The sequence below is a fragment of the Jaculus jaculus genome, chromosome 12 (genome assembly GCF_020740685.1).
Source record: "Jaculus jaculus isolate mJacJac1 chromosome 12, mJacJac1.mat.Y.cur, whole genome shotgun sequence".
Classification (NCBI taxonomy): Eukaryota; Metazoa; Chordata; class Mammalia; order Rodentia; family Dipodidae; genus Jaculus; species Jaculus jaculus.
This window is the reverse complement of record NC_059113.1, coordinates 39,953,286-39,971,642: the sequence shown is the minus strand read 5'-3', so window position 1 is coordinate 39,971,642 and position 18,357 is coordinate 39,953,286. Positions and strand designations below refer to the sequence as shown.

Sequence of the window (18,357 nt, the reverse complement as noted above, 5' to 3'; positions counted from 1 at the left end):
ACTCTGGGATGGTCTGTCCATAAATCTGTGTGGGCAACACATTTTGTACCCATTATAAAGACTGGCTACACTCATTCTCCATCTTCTCTTTCCTTGACTAATTTCACCATCTTTTCCTCTTTCCTTCTTTCTTTCACCATTAGAAGAGCTGAAAAAGCTCATTTATACTAGGCTGTCAGTAGAGCTATCTCACTTAAATCCTAACATTTAAAAAATATATTTTATTATTTATTCATTTGAGAGGGAGAAAGAGGCAAAGCGAGAGGGAGGGAGGGAGGGAGGGAGAGAATGGGCATGCCAGGGCCGCTAGTCACTGCAAACGAACTCCAGATGCATCTGGCTTACATGGGTCCTGGAGAATTGAACCAGGATCCTTTGGCTTTGCAGGCAAACTCCTTAACCGCTAAGCCATCTCTCCTGCTCCAGACCCTAATATTTTAAGAGGAATGTGAGGCTGAAGCCAAAGATGTCTGGTGAAGGTTGAGATGGGTAGTGGAAGGTTTCCAGCCCCGTAGTCGTCTGTATTCCACCCCAGAAATATCCTCTGTGGTTCCAAGCTCCTGTCTTATCTCCATATGCAGCTCTGGCAGCCACTGGCCACTGGCTAGCACACCGACATTTTGCCTGTAGCACCTGGTGGAGGGTGTCCAGAAATGTTCACAAGGTCATGGCCAGCAGTACTGGGTGTAGCTCCTACTTGCCAAGCACACTGGGAAGCTTCAGGTCGGGAGACATTGTACGGAGGGTTGCCACTGTCTGTCTGCACTCTCTGCTTCTCTGGGCACTTCACGTGGGCTGCTGTGTATCTGCTCGTGGTCATGACTGACACAGCCATGCAGAGAGCGAAAGATCCCCAGGCAAAGCTGCTAACGAAAGTCACAGTTAGGCGAGGCCTAAGGGGCTGATTCCAGGGCTTTCTGGTGGGATCAGTCTTGTAAAAATTCACCTGCTTGATCCCCTAATGTGGACTTGCATTTCCCATCACGAGTCCCAGAGACAGTCAGTGTGATTTAGCCCAGTGCTTATGAGAACTGAGTGTGGAGCCATCGTGCTGGGTTTGCACCAAGGCTCTCCTCTTGTTGTCTCTGCTTCCTGCAGCTGATTCCTTCACCTGTTTGCATCAGCTTCCTTGTTTGCAAGACTGGAATAACATCATCTCTGTCACACCAGGCTGTTTCAAGGAATTTGAGGAATTGGATGCGCTAATGTGTGTGGAAAATTAGCACAGTGCCTGTTAGGTCTAAATGTCCTTATTGCCACTACTGGCTCTAACCCTGGAGACTGGCATTGAACTTGGCTATTTTTATATTCCCTTCCAGGTTGGAAGCTGGTTATCTTCTAAAATGATGGTCTACTTTCATCTTTCATAGAACTCAGCACTGTGTGGGGTTATGGTCATTAGTATCTGATTCATGCCAATGGCTGTCTAATGTTCACATTATTATAAGATAGAATGGCTGTGTGATGGACAAGAGGTTTCTTAGTGAATCTTAGAGGAGACAACCAACATGCAGAGCTCCACAGGCTTACTTCTGGTGGACAATAATAACTTACTCCTTGCCACATGCTGTGATGCATGCCAGGTTCCCTAGTGGAGCCTCACAGTAGCCTCTCCACCTCACAGATGGGGAGGCACAGTGAACCATCTTGTCTACAATCATCCTGACCCCATCACCTGTACTGGTTCATTCACTGCCCTCTGATGCTGAGGACTTGTTAACCAGGGATGCCACTCAGGGCTCTGGGTAAGGACTGACCTTTCTTGGTAGGTTTACATTATTATTATTATCATTTAATGGGGGCATGAAAAAGACATGGTTGGAGGCAAATCCTGATGGGAATTATATTACTGGGGGAGGAACTTCCCATTATCCATGGGGAACAGTGTGTTTTGCGCTGTTAGGTACAATTTAGGATAAGAGGAAGAGAATTTTGTTTTGTGATAACGTGAAGCAAATTTTCTATTGAGCCCCCAAATCTGATATAATTCTGCACATGATGAAAAATGGCAAAGGACAGAGACTTCTGGGAAGCATGACCTCAGGAGCTCATTGCAGGGAGGTGAGAGTATTGGGGCAGACATGTGAACACCAAGAGAAAGAGAAATGGAGAGGGGACATGGGATGGCAAGCAGTTGGGAGAGGGATGAATTAATTTCTGGGGTGCAGATATGTCATACAAAGGGAACATAGAGCAGAGCCCTGAGAAGACCAGAAAGAAGTCTGTTGGATTAGCCCCACTGGCTCCTTGGAAGATACAAACTCACCACCAAAAAGTTAGGAAATTGGATACATGTCTGTATGTGGGTGACTGGCTCTCACATGTCCTCTACACCACAAACATTCTCCCCTGAGTGTAGGAGAACATAAGTTTATTCTCTGTGGATACTCAGGCACAAAGGTCCATGTTTAGACTTAGAAGAACACGCGGAAGGCACAGGAAAAAGCTGGTCTGAAAACAGGGAGTGGGGAGCTATTCTGACCTTTTCTCATACCTAACTCATAAGAAGTTGTCTGTGAGCATACAAAATCATTCCACTTCCTGCAGCTATTGGGTGATTCAACCTTGAAGACATTGAGTGGTTGAAGGATAAGAACCTCTACGTGCTCTACGTGTGTGTGTGTTTATGGTTAATTCCAAGATAAAATACATGGTAAAAGGGCCCACCAGTAAATAAATTTTAATCTTTCAAAAGAGCTTTCAACTTGATTACTTGCCTGAGGCAAAAGGTAAGACCCTGTTGCTGAAGACACCATATGCTGCTGACCCAGAGCATGGAGAGATGTGGCTGGAATCTGGAAGAGAGCCCGTCCCCAGGCAGTTAGCCTGTCTAGTGCTGGAAAGCGCTACATGAGCTACTGTGGGAAAGTGACCAGCATTGGGCTGGGCAACCAGAGGTCTAAGCTCCTCAGAAGCAAACACCCTGACAGGAAGTACATGCCAGTGCAATAGTGGCACACAGCCTCACTGGGTAACCAATAACTCTCAGATTGGCTAAGAGATTTGCTCAGTGTAAAGGAACCAATATCTGGAATTGAGAACCAGATCAGAATCCTATGGAGACAAAGATTATGTTCTCCAGTGTCAAGATGTCACTAGTTTTTGGCTAAAAGAGGGGTTAAATACATCAAATTCTCCCTAAATTACTAATGTATATCCCATTTAAACTATGCTGACTTCACTCTCCATTAGAGAATCTGTTCTTCTTTTTCAGAAGGTAGAGAGACAGGAGGAAATAAAGTACCCCTCGCACTTCAACCAAGCCACAGCTGAAACCACAGAGGAAGTGGGGAGATGAGCAAACTTACTATTTCTATGCTGTTCCTGATAATCAGTGGCAGGGTGCAGGAGACAGACCCTGAGGATACTCAATACCTACCAAAGCAGAGATCCAGAGGCTCCTAAGACCTCATCACTGAAGTAGACTTACAACTCACCCACCACAGCTCAGGGAATTTTTGGGAAAAGGGGGCAGAAAGGTTGTAAGAGCCACAGGTTGAGACATCATGCTCAGAGGCATTCCCTCCCCCTCAGAATAACTGACTGCTGCTCCCATACTGCATAAACCACAACCCCATGAGGAATACCTGCAACCCCACTGAGAATGGTGCCCAGCGGAATGGGGGCAGGGGCGAGGGAAGAGAGGGTACCAACACATGAGGTATCCGAACAAAACATGTTAAGAATAAAAATAAGAAGAAAAATTTTTTAAAAAAGAAACCTGACAGGAATAATTGAAAGTTTGCTGAATAAAAAGTCAGGAAATGGTTTAAAACAAAGAGCTTTCAGCTATCCTTAAATCTGACTTGACCATCAAGCACACCAAAATCCAGGGGACAGTTCCAATAATAAGCAGAGAAAAAGGAAAGGGATGACTAAAGAACTAAGAAAACAGCACGATGAGGAAACCCAGAGGCTACAGAAGATGCTGCACCGATAAACAAGACTAGGCTGCTCTGAAGAGGGAAAAACTACAGACTAAGATGAGCTCTTGGGAATTAAAACAAGATCCAAAAGAAGCAGGTTGGAACATAAACATAGGGCAATTTTCCAGAAGATATATATATATATAAAACCAAGCAGAAAGAAAAGATGAGGACAGCAATGAAACCTCTGGATAATTAACCCAGGGGGCCTCACACGTAGCTACTAAGATTTCTAAGAGAACAAAAAGCTGAGCAGAGGAAATAATCAAAGAAACAACACAAGAAAATCCCCAGAATTCCAGGGCAAATATTCAGATTAAGGGGTTTAGCAAGCACATGAAAGAAGAATGAATTTGATAGAAAGAAATTCCCCACCAAGAAACATCATTCTGACATTTTAAAAGATAGCAATAGTCCACCCCCAAGACACATGAATCAGAATGCTGTTAGACCCTTGATAACAATACAAGCTAGAAGAAAACAGAAAGTCCAAGGACAAAGGATTTCCAGTAGACTTCTTCACTCTGCCAAGTGATCAAGTATAGAGCAATTAACAAGGACCTGTCCGCATACACACCGAGTAAAATAGTTGCTCTCTCTCGGCTGGTCTTCAACCATGCACAGTACTAGAGATGCCTCCTTAGAGACCAGGACACGGGGCGGAGGGAAGCCACCTAGGTGACTGCCAGGTGGAGGGAGGGTGGACAGAGAAGCCACTGGAAAACTTAGCATCTTCAGATGGGGGTACCAAAACTAAGAAGAGTTTAAAATCTAGTAAATCCTGCAGCATAGGGGTCACAGAGGCATGAACATGTTCTGCAAGCTCTAAGATGAACTTGCAGATAAGGGAGAGAGCTGGCAGTGCTTGGGATTTACAAACAGGAAAGGAACTGTGCCAAATGAAAATAAGAAAGGCAACTCTCTAGGCAGAGGGTTTTATTTGGGATAAAGTAGGAGACTGCAGTGTGGGACACGTGCGCAGACTGTTGGCCTTTGGTGTCAGGAGAACAAAAGAAAAGGTTGGTTGGGGTTTTAATGAGAAAAGAAAAGAAAAAAAAAAGTAGTAAGTTGCTCTGAAGCAAGTTTATTGGTTCTGGCTGTGTCTGTCAGGAACTGGTGAGCTGTGATTGGCTACAGCCAGTAGTTGCTAGGTAAGATTTGTCATCTTGAAATTACAGTCTAACTGCTTTGGTTTTGGATCAAGCTTGTGAGACAGTGTGTCCAGCAAGGGTTCTTGTTTACATGGCTAGCTAGTCTTACGTTTCTAGTTGTCCTGGTGTCGCTTTTAGTAAACTGCTGTCTGGAAACTTCTTTCTTCGTTCCTTCGTCCCTTCCTTCTTTCTCTCTCTCTTTTTCTTTTTTCTTTCTCTCCTTCCTTCCTTCCTTCCTTTCCCTCTCTGTCTCTTTCTTTTTCTTTTCTTTCTTTCTTTTTTTTTGATTTTTTCAAGGTAGGGTCTCACTCTAGGCCAGGCTTACTTGAAATTCACTATATAGTCTCAGGGAGGCCTCAAACTCATGGGGATCCTCCTACTTCTGCCTCCCGAGTGCAGGGATTAAAGGCATGTGCCACCACGCCAGGTTTATTTTTCTAATTATGTGTTTATTTGTGTGTGCGTGCATGGGCGTGTATGTGTGCTAGAGCTTCTTGCCACTGCAAACAAACACCAGATGCTTGCTCCACTTTTTGTGTCTAGCATGCATGGGTGACTGAGGAATTGAATCCTAGGCCGCCTCGCCTTGCAAACAAGTGTCTCTAATCATCTTCCCAGCCCCAGACGCTTTACTTTGATAGTTCCAGTCATCAGGCAAACTATGAATGAAATCTCTCCCTTCAAGGCTGTGTTTGGCCCCATTTTGCCAGTGTTTGACACGAATGACTCCATTTTGACTCTGACAACCTTCACATGGCAGAAGGAGCTATTATGGAAGGAGAAAATGTGTGTACATGTACATCTAGTTTTTCAGTTTATGTATTTTTTTGTGTGTGTGCATGTGTGCACTTGCACATGCATATGGGCATGCCAGGGTCTCCCAATACTTCAAAGGAATATCACACACATGTGCCACATTGTGTGTGTGTAGCTTTACATGGGTGCTGGAAGACTGAGCCCATTCTGGCAAGCTTTGTAGGTAAGCACCTTTGGCCACTAGCCATCTCCCTTGTCCTGTATATCTTTTTTTTTTTTGTTGTTGTTGTTGTTTGTTTTGTTTTTCAAGGTAGGGTCTCACTCTGTTCCAGGCTGATTTGGAATTAACTATGTAGTCTCAGGGTGGCCTTGAACTCACGGCGATCCTCCTACCTCTGCCTCCTGAGTGCTGGGATTAAAGGCGTGTGCCACCGTGCTCAGCTCTGTATATCTGTTTTTAAGTACAGTATGCTTTGGAGGTCCATGTCAAAGAGAAGCCCTGTGCTGGAGCTATAGCTCTGTGGTAGGGCACTTGCCTAGCATAAGTGAGCCCTTGGTTTGATCTCAAGCAAAGCAAGAAGTTACCAAGAGAACCATTGAGGTCTTGTGTGACATGGCTATCTTTCTGTTAGAGACAGAACTGGTATGGTATGGCTTTATTTTTCCAATAAAAATAGGGGCAGGGTCTCCCCTCCTCCAAGAATTTGTTAAGAAGTCTAGCTCAGGACAGTTTCCCCAATCTGTGTTTAAGAACACAATGACCACAATGTCTCCATTTCTTGAAGAGTTTACTATCTGCCAAGTATTTTGTAAATATAACCTCTTTAAATCCCTGCAGAAACATTGAGACAGTTAACATCACTTTAAACGGGAGGAAACCAGGCTATAGAAAAGTTCTAAAAATAACCTAAGGTCACAAGAGTAGCAAGTATCAGCACTGTGACCAACATCGACCGTCCTACAGAAACTATGTCCATCTCTGTTCATCCTCCAGGACTTGAGCATGATGACTAAGCAACTTACCAATAGGACCAGCCATAGTCCCACGTCTGAGGTCTCCAATCCTCTGGCCCAAGGTTCACAGTGATTTGAAAAATAGTTGTGTACATCATATGGGCCACCATGCCTAGGAGCCCTGCACAAGAAAAGCTTTGTGAGCTAAGCACACACCATAGTGGATGAGCCTCTCTACCCCTCATGTCTTGGGAGTTAGGAGTGTTCTAGCACCCACAGGGTCCTTGGGATCCTTATCAGAACTTATGTACACTGAAATGCCCCTCCTCCAGTAACTTGTTACTGCAGTTGAACCCCAGGGAAGTATCCAGAAAGAGGGCTAATCATAATGGATTATGTGATGCCAGGACCTGGGTCGAAGTTCTCATGGTCTGGCTCTTGGTTATGACAATATGGAAATTGGATATTTTTTCCTCCTATTCACTGATGTTGACTTGGGTTATATGTGCTATGCTTATCAAACATGGATGCATTGTTGTGTAAAATGAGCTGATAAATGTTGAACTGCACAGAGCTTTGTGAGCCCAGCTGGAGCATTGAAGGAAGTCATGTGTTCAGGCTTTTTTTTTTTTTTTCTTGGAGGAAACACTCACTTAAGGATCTTAGGAGACAAGGCCAGTTGCTTTAAACGTTTCTTGAAGGGCTGGAGAGATGGCTTAGCAAAGCCAAAGGATCCAAGTTCAATTCCCCAGAACTCATGTAAGCCAGATGCACATGGCACATGCATCTGGAGTTTATTTGCAGTGGCTGGATGCTCTGGTGTGCTCATTCTGTCTCTGTCTCTCTCTCTCTCTCTCTGCCTCTTTTTCTATGTGTCAAATAAATAAATGCATAAAATATTTTTTAAAAGTTGCTCAGAGAACAGAGGCAGAAGTAAAAGCTGGAATATGATATGGAATATTTACATTAAACTTGGGCAATGCTTTTTAAAACACTGAAACTTACTGAGCATCCATTATATACTAGGCACACTCATATTTATTCATTGCCGTAGCCCAGCTGTGATAGTAAACTTAGAGAAGTTCATTGACTGGCCTGGGACCATACGGCTGTTAAGCAGCAAAAATCAGAACTTGGCAGGATTCATCCAGGGACTTGAGCTTAACCACTCCACTAAGTGGGGTCATTGTTGTTCTCAGAACCAGTGTGACACTTTACTGACTTATGACATAGATGTGCTGGTAAATTTTGCACTCTACCTATGTCTGTCCTCTTCTTTTTTCACCAGTCACCCAAAGCAACGTCACTTCCACCCAGTGGGATCAATTCAGTGGCTTATCCAGAGGACCAGCTGCCCTATTGAACTGGCCAGTGGCCTACTGATTGTGTCCCCTTCGGGGCAGGTCGAGGAACCTCATCTGATGGTGATGCTGGGAAAATACCTGCAAGCACCATAAGGAGGGCCACTGAGGCATCCACCTTCAGCCAGTTGCACCGAGAGCTGTGGAAAGTCACTCTGGAGCCCATGAGGATGGCACTTGCCAGTATCAGAAAGACATCCAAGACCTCGGCCCCAATGGAGAGCCACAAAATACCTGCAGATGAGAGAGGAACAGGAATGTTCAACATCAATATTTCATCCACTCTGTGTGAACCCATCCTCTATTACTAAAATAAAATACTGGAGGCCAAATACACACACACACACACACACACACACACACACACACACACACACACATATATATATATATACACATATGTATATATACATACACACACACACACACACACACACACACACACACACACACACATATATATATTTGTTTGTTTATTTTGATGTAGGGTCTCACTCTAGGCCAGGCTGACCTGGAATTCACTATGTAGTCTCAGAATAGCCTTGAACCTATGGCAATCCTCCTACCTCTGCCTCCTGAGTGCTGGGATTAAAGGCGTGCACCACAATGTGCTGGCTGGAAGCTGAATATCTCATAAATAAATAAATATCTACTCAGCTCATAGTTTTGAATGATGAAAAGTCCAAAACCATGGCCCTGGCTCTTATGAAAGCCTCCTTGACTATGTTACTTCTTGGTGATGGCATCATGGTGGAAGTACATATGAGGAGAGATGACATGGTGAGACAAGAAGCCAGAGGAAGATGGGGAGAGGCTGGATTTGCTCTTTTATAACACTCTCACAGGAAGTGACTCCTGTCTTTGAGAGCAGCACCCTGATGACCTTCATACCTCTACGAATCCCTATCACTAAAAGTTCCTTTTCATCTCTTAGCTTTTCTTCTTTGGGGACCAAATTTCTAGCTCATGATCTCCCCATGGACAAACTCACCACATCCAAACCATACTGACTAGTGGCACACATCCTTCAGAGCAGACCTTCGTTGCCTTGCAGAGGTTTGGAAAGTTGGCAGATCAAGGGACTTCTTGGGCCTCGAAGGAGATGTATGTGAAGATTCTTTAGGGTTAGAAGGCAAAACTGAGCAAAACCATGGTTTGAGAATGTGAGACAGCCTAGGGAACCCCACCTCTCAGTGTGAAATTAGTGTGTCATTTTGATTTCAACAGAAAACACTGTGCCTGCCTTTTAAAAAAGATGACATACAAACTGCCTATGAGGGTAAAAGAACTTGAGTGTTGAAGAGCCTTGTCTCAGGCTTAGCTGTACCAAAACCAAGCTGCTCATGATGTGGAGAGCAGGACAATGGATGTGATCACTAATATTGTCAACTTGACAGGATATAGAATCACCAAGGTGAAAACTCTCTGGCATGTCTCTGAGGGAGTTTCTAGATTAGCTTACTTGAACTGGGAAGACCCACCCTACTGTGAATGGTCCCACTCGGTTGCCTGGCGCCCTCCACTGAACAAAAAGGAGAAGGCCAGCTGAGTAGCAGCATCCATCACTGCTTCCTGACTGCAGAGGCCCTGTGACTGGCTGCCTCAAGCTCCTGCCACCAACATAGAGTACATTTCTGCATACTGGGCGCCAAAATAAACCTCTCCTCACTTAAGTTCCTTTTGGTCAGGTATTTTGTTGTAGTAATGAATGCAATGGGCAAAGGGGACAAAAAAAAGAGGGGTCTTCAATGTGTTGAAGTTCCACTATCAGACCAGTTAGGTAATGAGATGGAGCAATGAATGTGACCTATTTAATAGATTTTACACCTCCATAAACCCTCTCTTTTCCCAGTGGGGAGAACAAATATTAAGAAAGCAAGTATCAGTTTAATGAGTGATACAGAGAAGGAAATGCTCTGTAGCCAGTGGTATTCCAGAGCTCATCTCTTCCCAGTTCTGCTGTCACCTTACAGAGGTAGCTTTAAATGGGGCCATGTGACTCATTTACAGCATGGAGAACTGCAGGATCCACCAGTCAGGGCTTTCTATGTTATATAGCCATCTCGTATCTCCCCCTTACTGCTAATCAAATAATAAAATTTGTCAAGTTATGAGAAACCCTGGCGGGCAGAGCAAGAGTAGGGGGCATAGTTACCTTGTTCTTCCGCTGGTATTATACTCAGGAAACTCCTACACTGTTCACCTAAAAGAGAGAGAGAACGCAGCCCAAGTAGGGTTACCTTTGACACTTAGGTGGTAGGTGGCACTTCCCACCCCTTAACTGTGCTATAGTTCACTACGAGTGAGGAGTTTGTTCACAGATGTGCAGTGCTCTCCGTGGAGCACGATACATATGTCCTATTGAACCAGGCTTGGCCATATAAGCTTCTATGGCAATGAACTGGGAACAGAAATGAGGTGGGTCACTTCTCTACAGAGCTTTAAGAGCCAGCTCGTGTGTGTTCACCCACTTCTCATTTTCTTGCCTCCGCGATCACAGAAAAACTTGTCAAGATGGTATCTCCATCAAGCTGGATCCCTGAATAGTTACAATGAAGAGAGACCCCTGGCTTGTCTGAAAAAAAGTACAGAACGAACTAGAAAGAATGTAATTTAAATCACTGGACTTCTGAGGGGCTGCTTGTTATGGCAATGTTGCTTCTACAGACCTATCTTATGAGCTTTAGGCTAAGAATTTTTAGCTTGTGAAATAGTAGTGATTATATGAGTCTCCAAAGTTTGCTTCACTTAAAGAGAAAGCTTTCAGATTTGAAATGACTTATTTTTTAATTTTCAGAAAATTTGAGCAGATCAGTAACCATCTCTGCTATTACAAACCTCAGTATGCTAGTGACCCTGTCTCTTGTGGTCCATTGTATTTTTCAGACATGGAAGAAAAGTCAGTTATGATGTGTACAGCGAGAAGATGTGAGCAGAGTTCACCAAAGACTCAGCGGTGTGCTCCCGGGTTGGGGCTCTGTAGCCATCTTGCACATTTGGATGGGAGAGCTTGAGTCACTGCCTCAGATGTTCAGGTTCCCTAGAAAGGCCAAAGTCCATGGATGTCCACACTGTGTACAGATGAACCAAATTCTGGATTGAGGGTGAGGGTCTGATTGAAAATTATTGCACAGAACAACACAGTAGAGGTAATTTTAATATCAAAACCCAGATGTGCAGAAGCCTGGCCAAGGTTATCGCGCTACATTCCAGCTCATTCAAACTGGGGGTAAGGAAGGTGCCTGGCACCCAGGAAACTACTCTGGTCTGATTTAGTACAGAGCTCAAACTATAGAACTTCAAGACATATAATACTTACTCTCCATGAGAATGGCTTTCTCATCCCTAAGCAAAGTTGGTGCTCCCTACATTCACCTTGCACTGAGCATCTGCTGAGGTAGCACATGGCAAAACTGCCTCTCAGCTAACCTTGCTGGGATAGGATGAATTGCCTTAGGGCATTTTTACACGCTGTTGGTATGAGTCACTACATATGTTCACATTCCGATGAGGGCTGTCTTTCAGAATATGTCCTTGTTGATGCATTACATAGCACAAAGAACTGGCTATCTCTTTGACATGTTTTTGTAAGGCCACCAATCCCATTCTTGAAGGCTTGGCTGTCATGATTTAGTTACCATCCGAGACTTCACCTTCAATACTCTCATATCAGGATGGCAAGTTCACATAATGACTTTTCCATAATGTATGGGAAAGATACTTTTTCTGAGCTGGCACACACTTTTCATGCTACATATCTGATGGCTATAATCCTTGAGATTTGCCATGTTATTCTAATAAAGCCTCAGTTACCCTTGGGTCTCATTCTTTCCCACTTCTGCATTAGTCCTCTGATGAGCAATAGGAAGAGGTAGCTCTGTTGGGATATTTTTTTTAAAAATTTAATTTATTAGTTTTCTTTTCAGTAAATACAGGCAGTTTGGTACCATTATTTAGGCTCATCTGTGATCTACCCCCTCCCATTAGACCCTCCTTGTTAATGAAAATGGGTCGTGAATTGTGGAGTTAGCCCCCAGTTATTGGTATGATAAATGTCTCTGCATATCATGACCCAACATGTGACTCTGACATTCTTTCTGCCCCCTCTTCCACAAAATTTCCCTGAGTATGTTGGGTTCATTTTTGGTCTGCTTCAGTGCTGAGGTGTTGGGGGCCTCTGAGGCTCTGGCTCTCTGATTTGGTAGGAGTTGATTTTTCTCTGCGTTGATCTCCTTTGTTGGGATACTTTTAAAAAATTATTTATTTATTTATTTGAGAGTGACAGACAGAGAGAGAAAGAGAGAGAGAGAGAGAGAGAGAGAGAGAGAGAGAGAGAGAGAGAGAGAAAGAGAGAGAGAGCATGGGCACGCCAGGACCTCCAGCCACTGCAAACGAACACCAGATGCATGCACACCAGATGCGTGCACACCAGATGCGTGCACACCAGATGCGTGCACACCAGATGCGTGCACCCTCTTGTGCATCTGGCTAATGTGAGTCCTGGAGAATCGAGCCTCGAACTGAGGTCCTTAGCCTTCACAGGCAAGTGGTCAACTGCTAAGCCATCTCTCTAGCCCTTTATTTTTTATTTTAGAGAGAGTGTGTGGGTGAGAGAGAGAGAGTGACAGAGAGAGGGAGAGATTGGTGCTCCAGGGTCTCAGCCACTGCAATCAAACACCAGACTCTTGTGCCACCTAGTGGGCATGTGTGACCTTGCACTTGCCTCACCTTTGTGTGTCTGGCTTACGTAGGATCTGAAGAGTGGAACATGGATCCTTAGGCTTTGCAGACAAGTGCCTTAACTGCTAAGCCATCTCTCCAGCCCTGGGATACTGTTTATACTTGGGTAGGATCATCCTGCCTGGACTCTGTTGGGATACTGTGAATGCTTGCCTAGCATTTACAGGGCCCTTGGTTTGATCCCCAATACTGAAAACGAAAGGAAGATAAAAGGAAAGAAGAAAGGAGGGAAGGAAAGAGAAGGTTTCCTGTTTCAGACTAAGTACCTTTTCCCACATCACGACCTGTTATCTCTGCCTAATGCTTGGAGGAGTGTATTAGTCTGATTTTGTTGTTTTACCATAAGAAAACGACAGATTGGATGCTTCATAAAGAAAAGAGGTTTATTTACTTCATAATTCTGGAGCTTTTCGTTTTTCTTTTTTGCAAGGTAGAGACTTGCTCTAGCCCAGGCTGAAATTCACTATGTAGTCTCGGGGTTGCCTTGCTTGGCCCCGTCACAAGTGACAGATGGCATCGTGGTGGGAACGGGTTCAAGAGGTAGAGAGCAGTCACGGTGAAACAGGGGGCACAGGGGGCTCACTCTCTCAGAAGCCAACAAGGGTCCCAAGAGAATGACATGCATCCAATGCCCTAAACCGTCCTTCATTGGGCCCTACCTCTTAACAGTTCTACTGCCTCAACACCACCACACTAGGCCCAGCTTTCCAGCACGTGGAGCTCTGGAGGACACCCTCAGACCACATCCAATCACAACAAGGAGTGCGGGTCTCCGGCTTCTGAGAAGAGCTGCCTTTTCCAGCAGGAATAAAGGAGAAGGCAGGAATAGAGCCAGGGGTGGAGCATGGAGGCCGGCAGAGCTGGTTAAGAGAATTTGCAGCAGCTTAGAAGGCAAGTTTAGCTTGGGCTCAGAGAGTCAGACCATAGTGACCCCTTGATGAATGTGAATCCTCAGAAATTGTGTTCCTTTTGAATAAAGCCAGCAGGATTAAGGGGAAAAATCTTTACAAATCCCATGAAGCCAGAGAGGCGGGTGTTACATAGCTTGGCAAGGCTTCGGAGGCCAAGTGGCACAGCAAGCCAGGCCTAAGAGAATGCACCCAAGCCCTTGGTGCTTGACTCTGCCATCCTGACCATTGTCCCCAGTCACTCTTAACTGACTGAGTGTAGCAGGACAGCGTCAAATTTTCAATCAACACGTTTCCATTGAATCATGCATTCAGGAAAAGAGCATTGAGCAGTGCGTCTACCAGGTATTTTCATGTCAAACCTTACGTTTTGAATGGGGAAGGAAAGATGTGCCTCTCTTTAAAGGCACTTTAGGGTTTAGAGAGGAAGATCAGAACCACTGCTGGAAGGTGTCGTGAAATAGCCCTAGGTAAGGGCTTCCAGGGAGGGTCAACTTGTAGGAAGATAAGGCTAAATCAAAGGGAAATGGTTGCTCAGTGAGGTCCCATGGAGTGGGAGTTGGGACATCCACAGACTCCTTCTCAGGACTTGGGTAGGAACATCCTGCCCGGATCAGACTCCTTACTGCCAGCTCCACCGAGCCCACCCTGTCCCTCCTGACCTCTCTACGTTTGTTGACACGCATTTCCCCCTACTTCTGCTTCTAGCCCTTTCTTTCTTGTGCCCCAAGCCTCCCAGGCACTTGTGATAAGTTAGCCTAAACAGCAGAAGTTTGCATGGAGCATTTTCCACTCTGTTGCAAATATGATGTTTTGCGGGGGGCATATAAAATTCTAAAGAGATTTTTAGTTGGGAGATTTTACTAAAAGATTAAATCCAAACATCTTACTTTCTTTGCAAAGGCAGAGGATCTGATCATTTTGGGTTCCAAGAAAACATGACCACAAAGCTGGGTTGAGCGCTAAGGGATGACGCTTCTAGCCGAAGCACGGAGCTCAGGTTCACGCCAATCCCAGCTGTTTCACTCACCTTTGTTACCACCACCTCCTATGAGCCATTTCTATTTGTAACTTCACACACACACACACCACACACCACACACACCTTGTTTTTTTTCAAGGTAGGGTCTTCCTCTAGCCTAGGTTGACCTGGAATTCACTCTGTAGTCCCAGGCTGGAGAAAAGCAACTCAGCAATCTTTCTACCTCTGCCTCCTTAGTGCAGGGATTAAAGGTGTGCATCATTACACCCAGTTGTTTTAAAATATTATTTATTTCAGAGAGAGACAGAGAGCCAGGCATAGTGGCGCATGCCTTTAATCATAGCACTTGGGAGGCAGAGGTAGAAGGATTGCCATGAGTTCGAGGCCACCCTGAGACTCAGTGAATTCCAGGTCAGCCTGAGCTAGAGTGAGACCCTACCTCAGAAAACAAAAAGCAAGCCAGGTGTGGTGGGGCACACCTTTAATCCCAGCACTTGGGAGGCAGAGGTAGGAGGATCGCCGTGAGTTCGAGGCCACCCTGAGACTACATAGTGAATTCCAGGTCAGCCTGGGCTAGAGTGAGACCCTGCCTCAAAAACCCAAAAAAAAAGAAAAAAAAAAAAGAAAACAACACACATACACACACACACACACACACACACAGAGAGAGAGAGAGAGAGAGAGGGAAAATGGGTATACCAGGGCCTCCTATTACTGCAAACAAACTGTAGACACATGTGCCTATCTGTGCACTTGGGTTAACGTGAGTACTGGGAAATTAAACCTGGGCAGTCAGGCTTTGCAAGCAAGCACCTTTAGCTGCTGAACCATCTCTCCAGCCCAAGTCTGTAACATCTGAGACATAGCATTGATTCATCTCCTAGTATGTTTTGGATCAATTCATTCCTATTAAGTACAATTCAGTTCTGAAGTTTTTGCTTCAGGTGCATTCTGCAACCCTGGGAGGTGGTACTTGCTCTTTGGGGTGGGAAGGCAGGCTGGGGAAGATGTCTTCCTTCCATCCTAATAAAGAGATAGCAATGTGATGATACTTAAATACCCCCACCTTATATGAAGAATTACATAAAACCACAAATTTCATCAACACCTATTAGAGTGGCTGCCCTCCAGTCAAGTTATATGCACTGTGGGGACAAGGAAAGGTCAAGGTGAGCAGTTCAGATATTCAAGATCCACATTCAGCTTCACCAGTATCTATCTATGCAATCCTCAACAAGGCACTCGTTTCCTGCACCCACCATAACTAAATTTTCTATCTATCCATATATTATCTATGTACCCATCATCTATCTATCTCTTTTACGGTTAATGAATTTTGGGAGCACTAAGACGCATCAAATCAGTCAGGTTTTTTTTTATTATGGGACTTCCTAGAGACTTTTTATATGCTAATGTGCATTGTGAGTTCCAAGATGAAAATGTAATGTGCAATAGTTCTCAAATTTGTCTGAGTATCCAAACTTTTTTTGCTTATTTTCTACAGAATGCACTTGAAAAGACATCTCTGTGGAGTGATCTTTCGGATCACCCATCCCTTTGGGGGATTTGCTTTGAAAGCAAGGAGAACATAGCTTGACCCTGAGCTTGGACTTACAGACTGTCTACTAATATTGAGGGCTTATGCTCCCTCTTCAGTTCCCTATGAGGTAAAAAAGACTCTGCTGGAAAATGTGCACCAAATATTACCCCCTTCTGTCTTTTCTGTCTTCTTCCTTCGCCATTTGCTTCTCAACTCCCTGCATGTCAATCAAAAGAAGTAGAGAAGGGCTGGAGAGATGGCTTAGCGGTTAAGAGCTTGCCTGAGAAGCCTAAGGACACCGGTTCGAGGCTCGGTTCCCCAGGTCCCACGTTAGCCAGATGCACAAGGGGGCGCACGCGTCTGGAGTTCGTTTGCAGAGGCTGGAAGCCCTGGCGCACCCATTCTCTCTGTCCCTCTATCTGACTTTCTCTCTGTGTCTGTCGCTCTCAAATAAATAAATAAAAATTAAAAAAAAAAGAAGTAGAGAAGATGTTGATGAACTGGGGATGAATGGTGTAGTGAGAAAGGGAACAGGCTTAGATGCCATATGAGTTAAAGCTCACTGAGCATTGGTGTCTATGCTTCCGGGCTAAGGAAGTGTTATCTACTTTGTAAGGTGTTTCAGGGATTGCTTCAGATAAGAGCTAACTTGTCCCGGGTCATCCTTGTGACATATATGGCAGGTGATCTAATGATAATATAGTGTTTTAAAAATATTTTATTTTATTATTTATTTATTAGAGACAGACAGAGAGAGAGAGAGAAAGGGAGAGAGAGAATGGACATGCCAGGGCCTCTAGCCACTGCAAATGAACTCCAGAGGCATGTGCCACCTTGTGCATCTGGTTTTTGCAGGATCTGGAGAATCAAACCTAGTCCTTAGGCTTTGCAGGCAAGCACCTTAACCACTCAGCTATCTCTCCAGCCCAGTATAGTGTGTTTTTAAAGAGAACCTTCCATTTCATGAGTCCTTAAAAGTGCAAGAGAAACAGTGGTATGTAGTTTAGAGTTGGTGGGGCCACCTCTGATTCCTCAGGGATTTGGTGACAGTGACAAATATTAAGAGGAAATGTCAAAAAGCACAGGTCAGTCACTGGTGCAGATATTAAGTGAATCTAGTTAACAATCTGTACACTAACTCCTGGAGATAGGCGTGTCTATGCTCCCACCTTAGAGACGAGGAAACTGAGGAACAGAGGAGAAGGATTTGCTCAAGAAGATGTGGACAGTCTGTGGCAGAGCTAGGATTCAAACCCGGGCAGTTTGGTTCCAGAGCTCCTGCTCATGTCCACCATCTTGTACCTGCTCCCCTGGGGATCGGTGGCTGGCTGCACTCACCTGTGCTGTTGAGGTTTTCTTCACAGGACAGCCAGAGCCCTGCATGGAACCTGCGCTGGATGAACTTGTCGTCCCCAGTCTCCCAAATGTACTGGACAGCCTGGCTGTCATCGCGCTGTCTGTCACCGCTGCCGCTGGCTCGGCTGAAGTGAATGCAGTTCAGCCCGCCCAGGGGGTCCTGGCACAGAGGTTTGGTCATCCGCCGGGTCCCTTCACACCAGTGGCTGCTGCCCACAGCGGCGAGGGTGAAGGCGAGGGCCAGGCAGATGGAGAGGAGGGTCAGCGCCTGCTGCCACCTGGCCCTGTCCATAGCCGAATGAGGCGCTGCGGCAGCATGAGCCAGGGGCCCTCTCTTCCCTGCTGCGTCCCGGTGCCCACTTCCCAGCCTCGCCATCTGGCATCCTGACCCAGCTTCTCATGTCCCCTGGGGACTCTGAGTGAGCTCCAGCACTTGGTATCTGAGTGAGCCCGGTTCGCATGTCACGAGGCGTGGAGATGTATGCGCAGAATATGTGCAGGGGTCGTCAGTATGTTTTCTAAATTTGGTAAAATATCTATAACATAAAACTGAGCATCTTAACCATCAAGTGTACAGTTTGGTGGCGTCGGATACAATCACACTACTATTCACCATTTCCACCATCCACCTCCACAACTCCTTTCCTTTTGAGATCATTTTGAAGAAATGGTCCTCCATCAGC

The 18,357-nt window shown here is 45.2% G+C and overlaps 1 protein-coding gene across 1 annotated transcript; it reads right to left on the bottom strand.

Moving 5' to 3' along the window:
* Window positions 1–604: 604 nt before the first annotated feature.
* Gsg1l2 (GSG1 like 2) lies at window positions 605–17,966 on the bottom strand. Its single transcript, XM_045130661.1, has 5 exons — window positions 17,657–17,966; window positions 10,304–10,351; window positions 8,230–8,382; window positions 6,857–6,968; window positions 605–863 (listed from the first exon to the last, which is right to left on the bottom strand). Exons 1-5 carry the CDS (start codon window positions 17,964–17,966, stop codon window positions 605–607), a joined length of 882 nt encoding a protein of 293 aa, XP_044986596.1.
* Between the last annotated feature and the right edge of the window lie 391 nt (window positions 17,967–18,357).

Excerpts from the sequence above, each read along its gene's own strand:
- Gsg1l2 (XM_045130661.1), bottom strand. The coding sequence starts at position 17,966 with ATGGACAGGGCCAGGTGGCAGCAGGCGCTGACCCTCCTCTCCATCTGC. Across the intron at positions 10,352-17,656 it reads AGAAAACCTCAACAGCACAG|GTGAACAGTGTAGGAGTTTC; the intron begins GTGAGTGCAGCC and ends TCTCTCTTTTAG. Across the intron at positions 6,969-8,229 it reads CCTCCTTATGGTGCTTGCAG|GGCTCCTAGGCATGGTGGCC; the intron begins GTATTTTCCCAG and ends TTTCTTGTGCAG.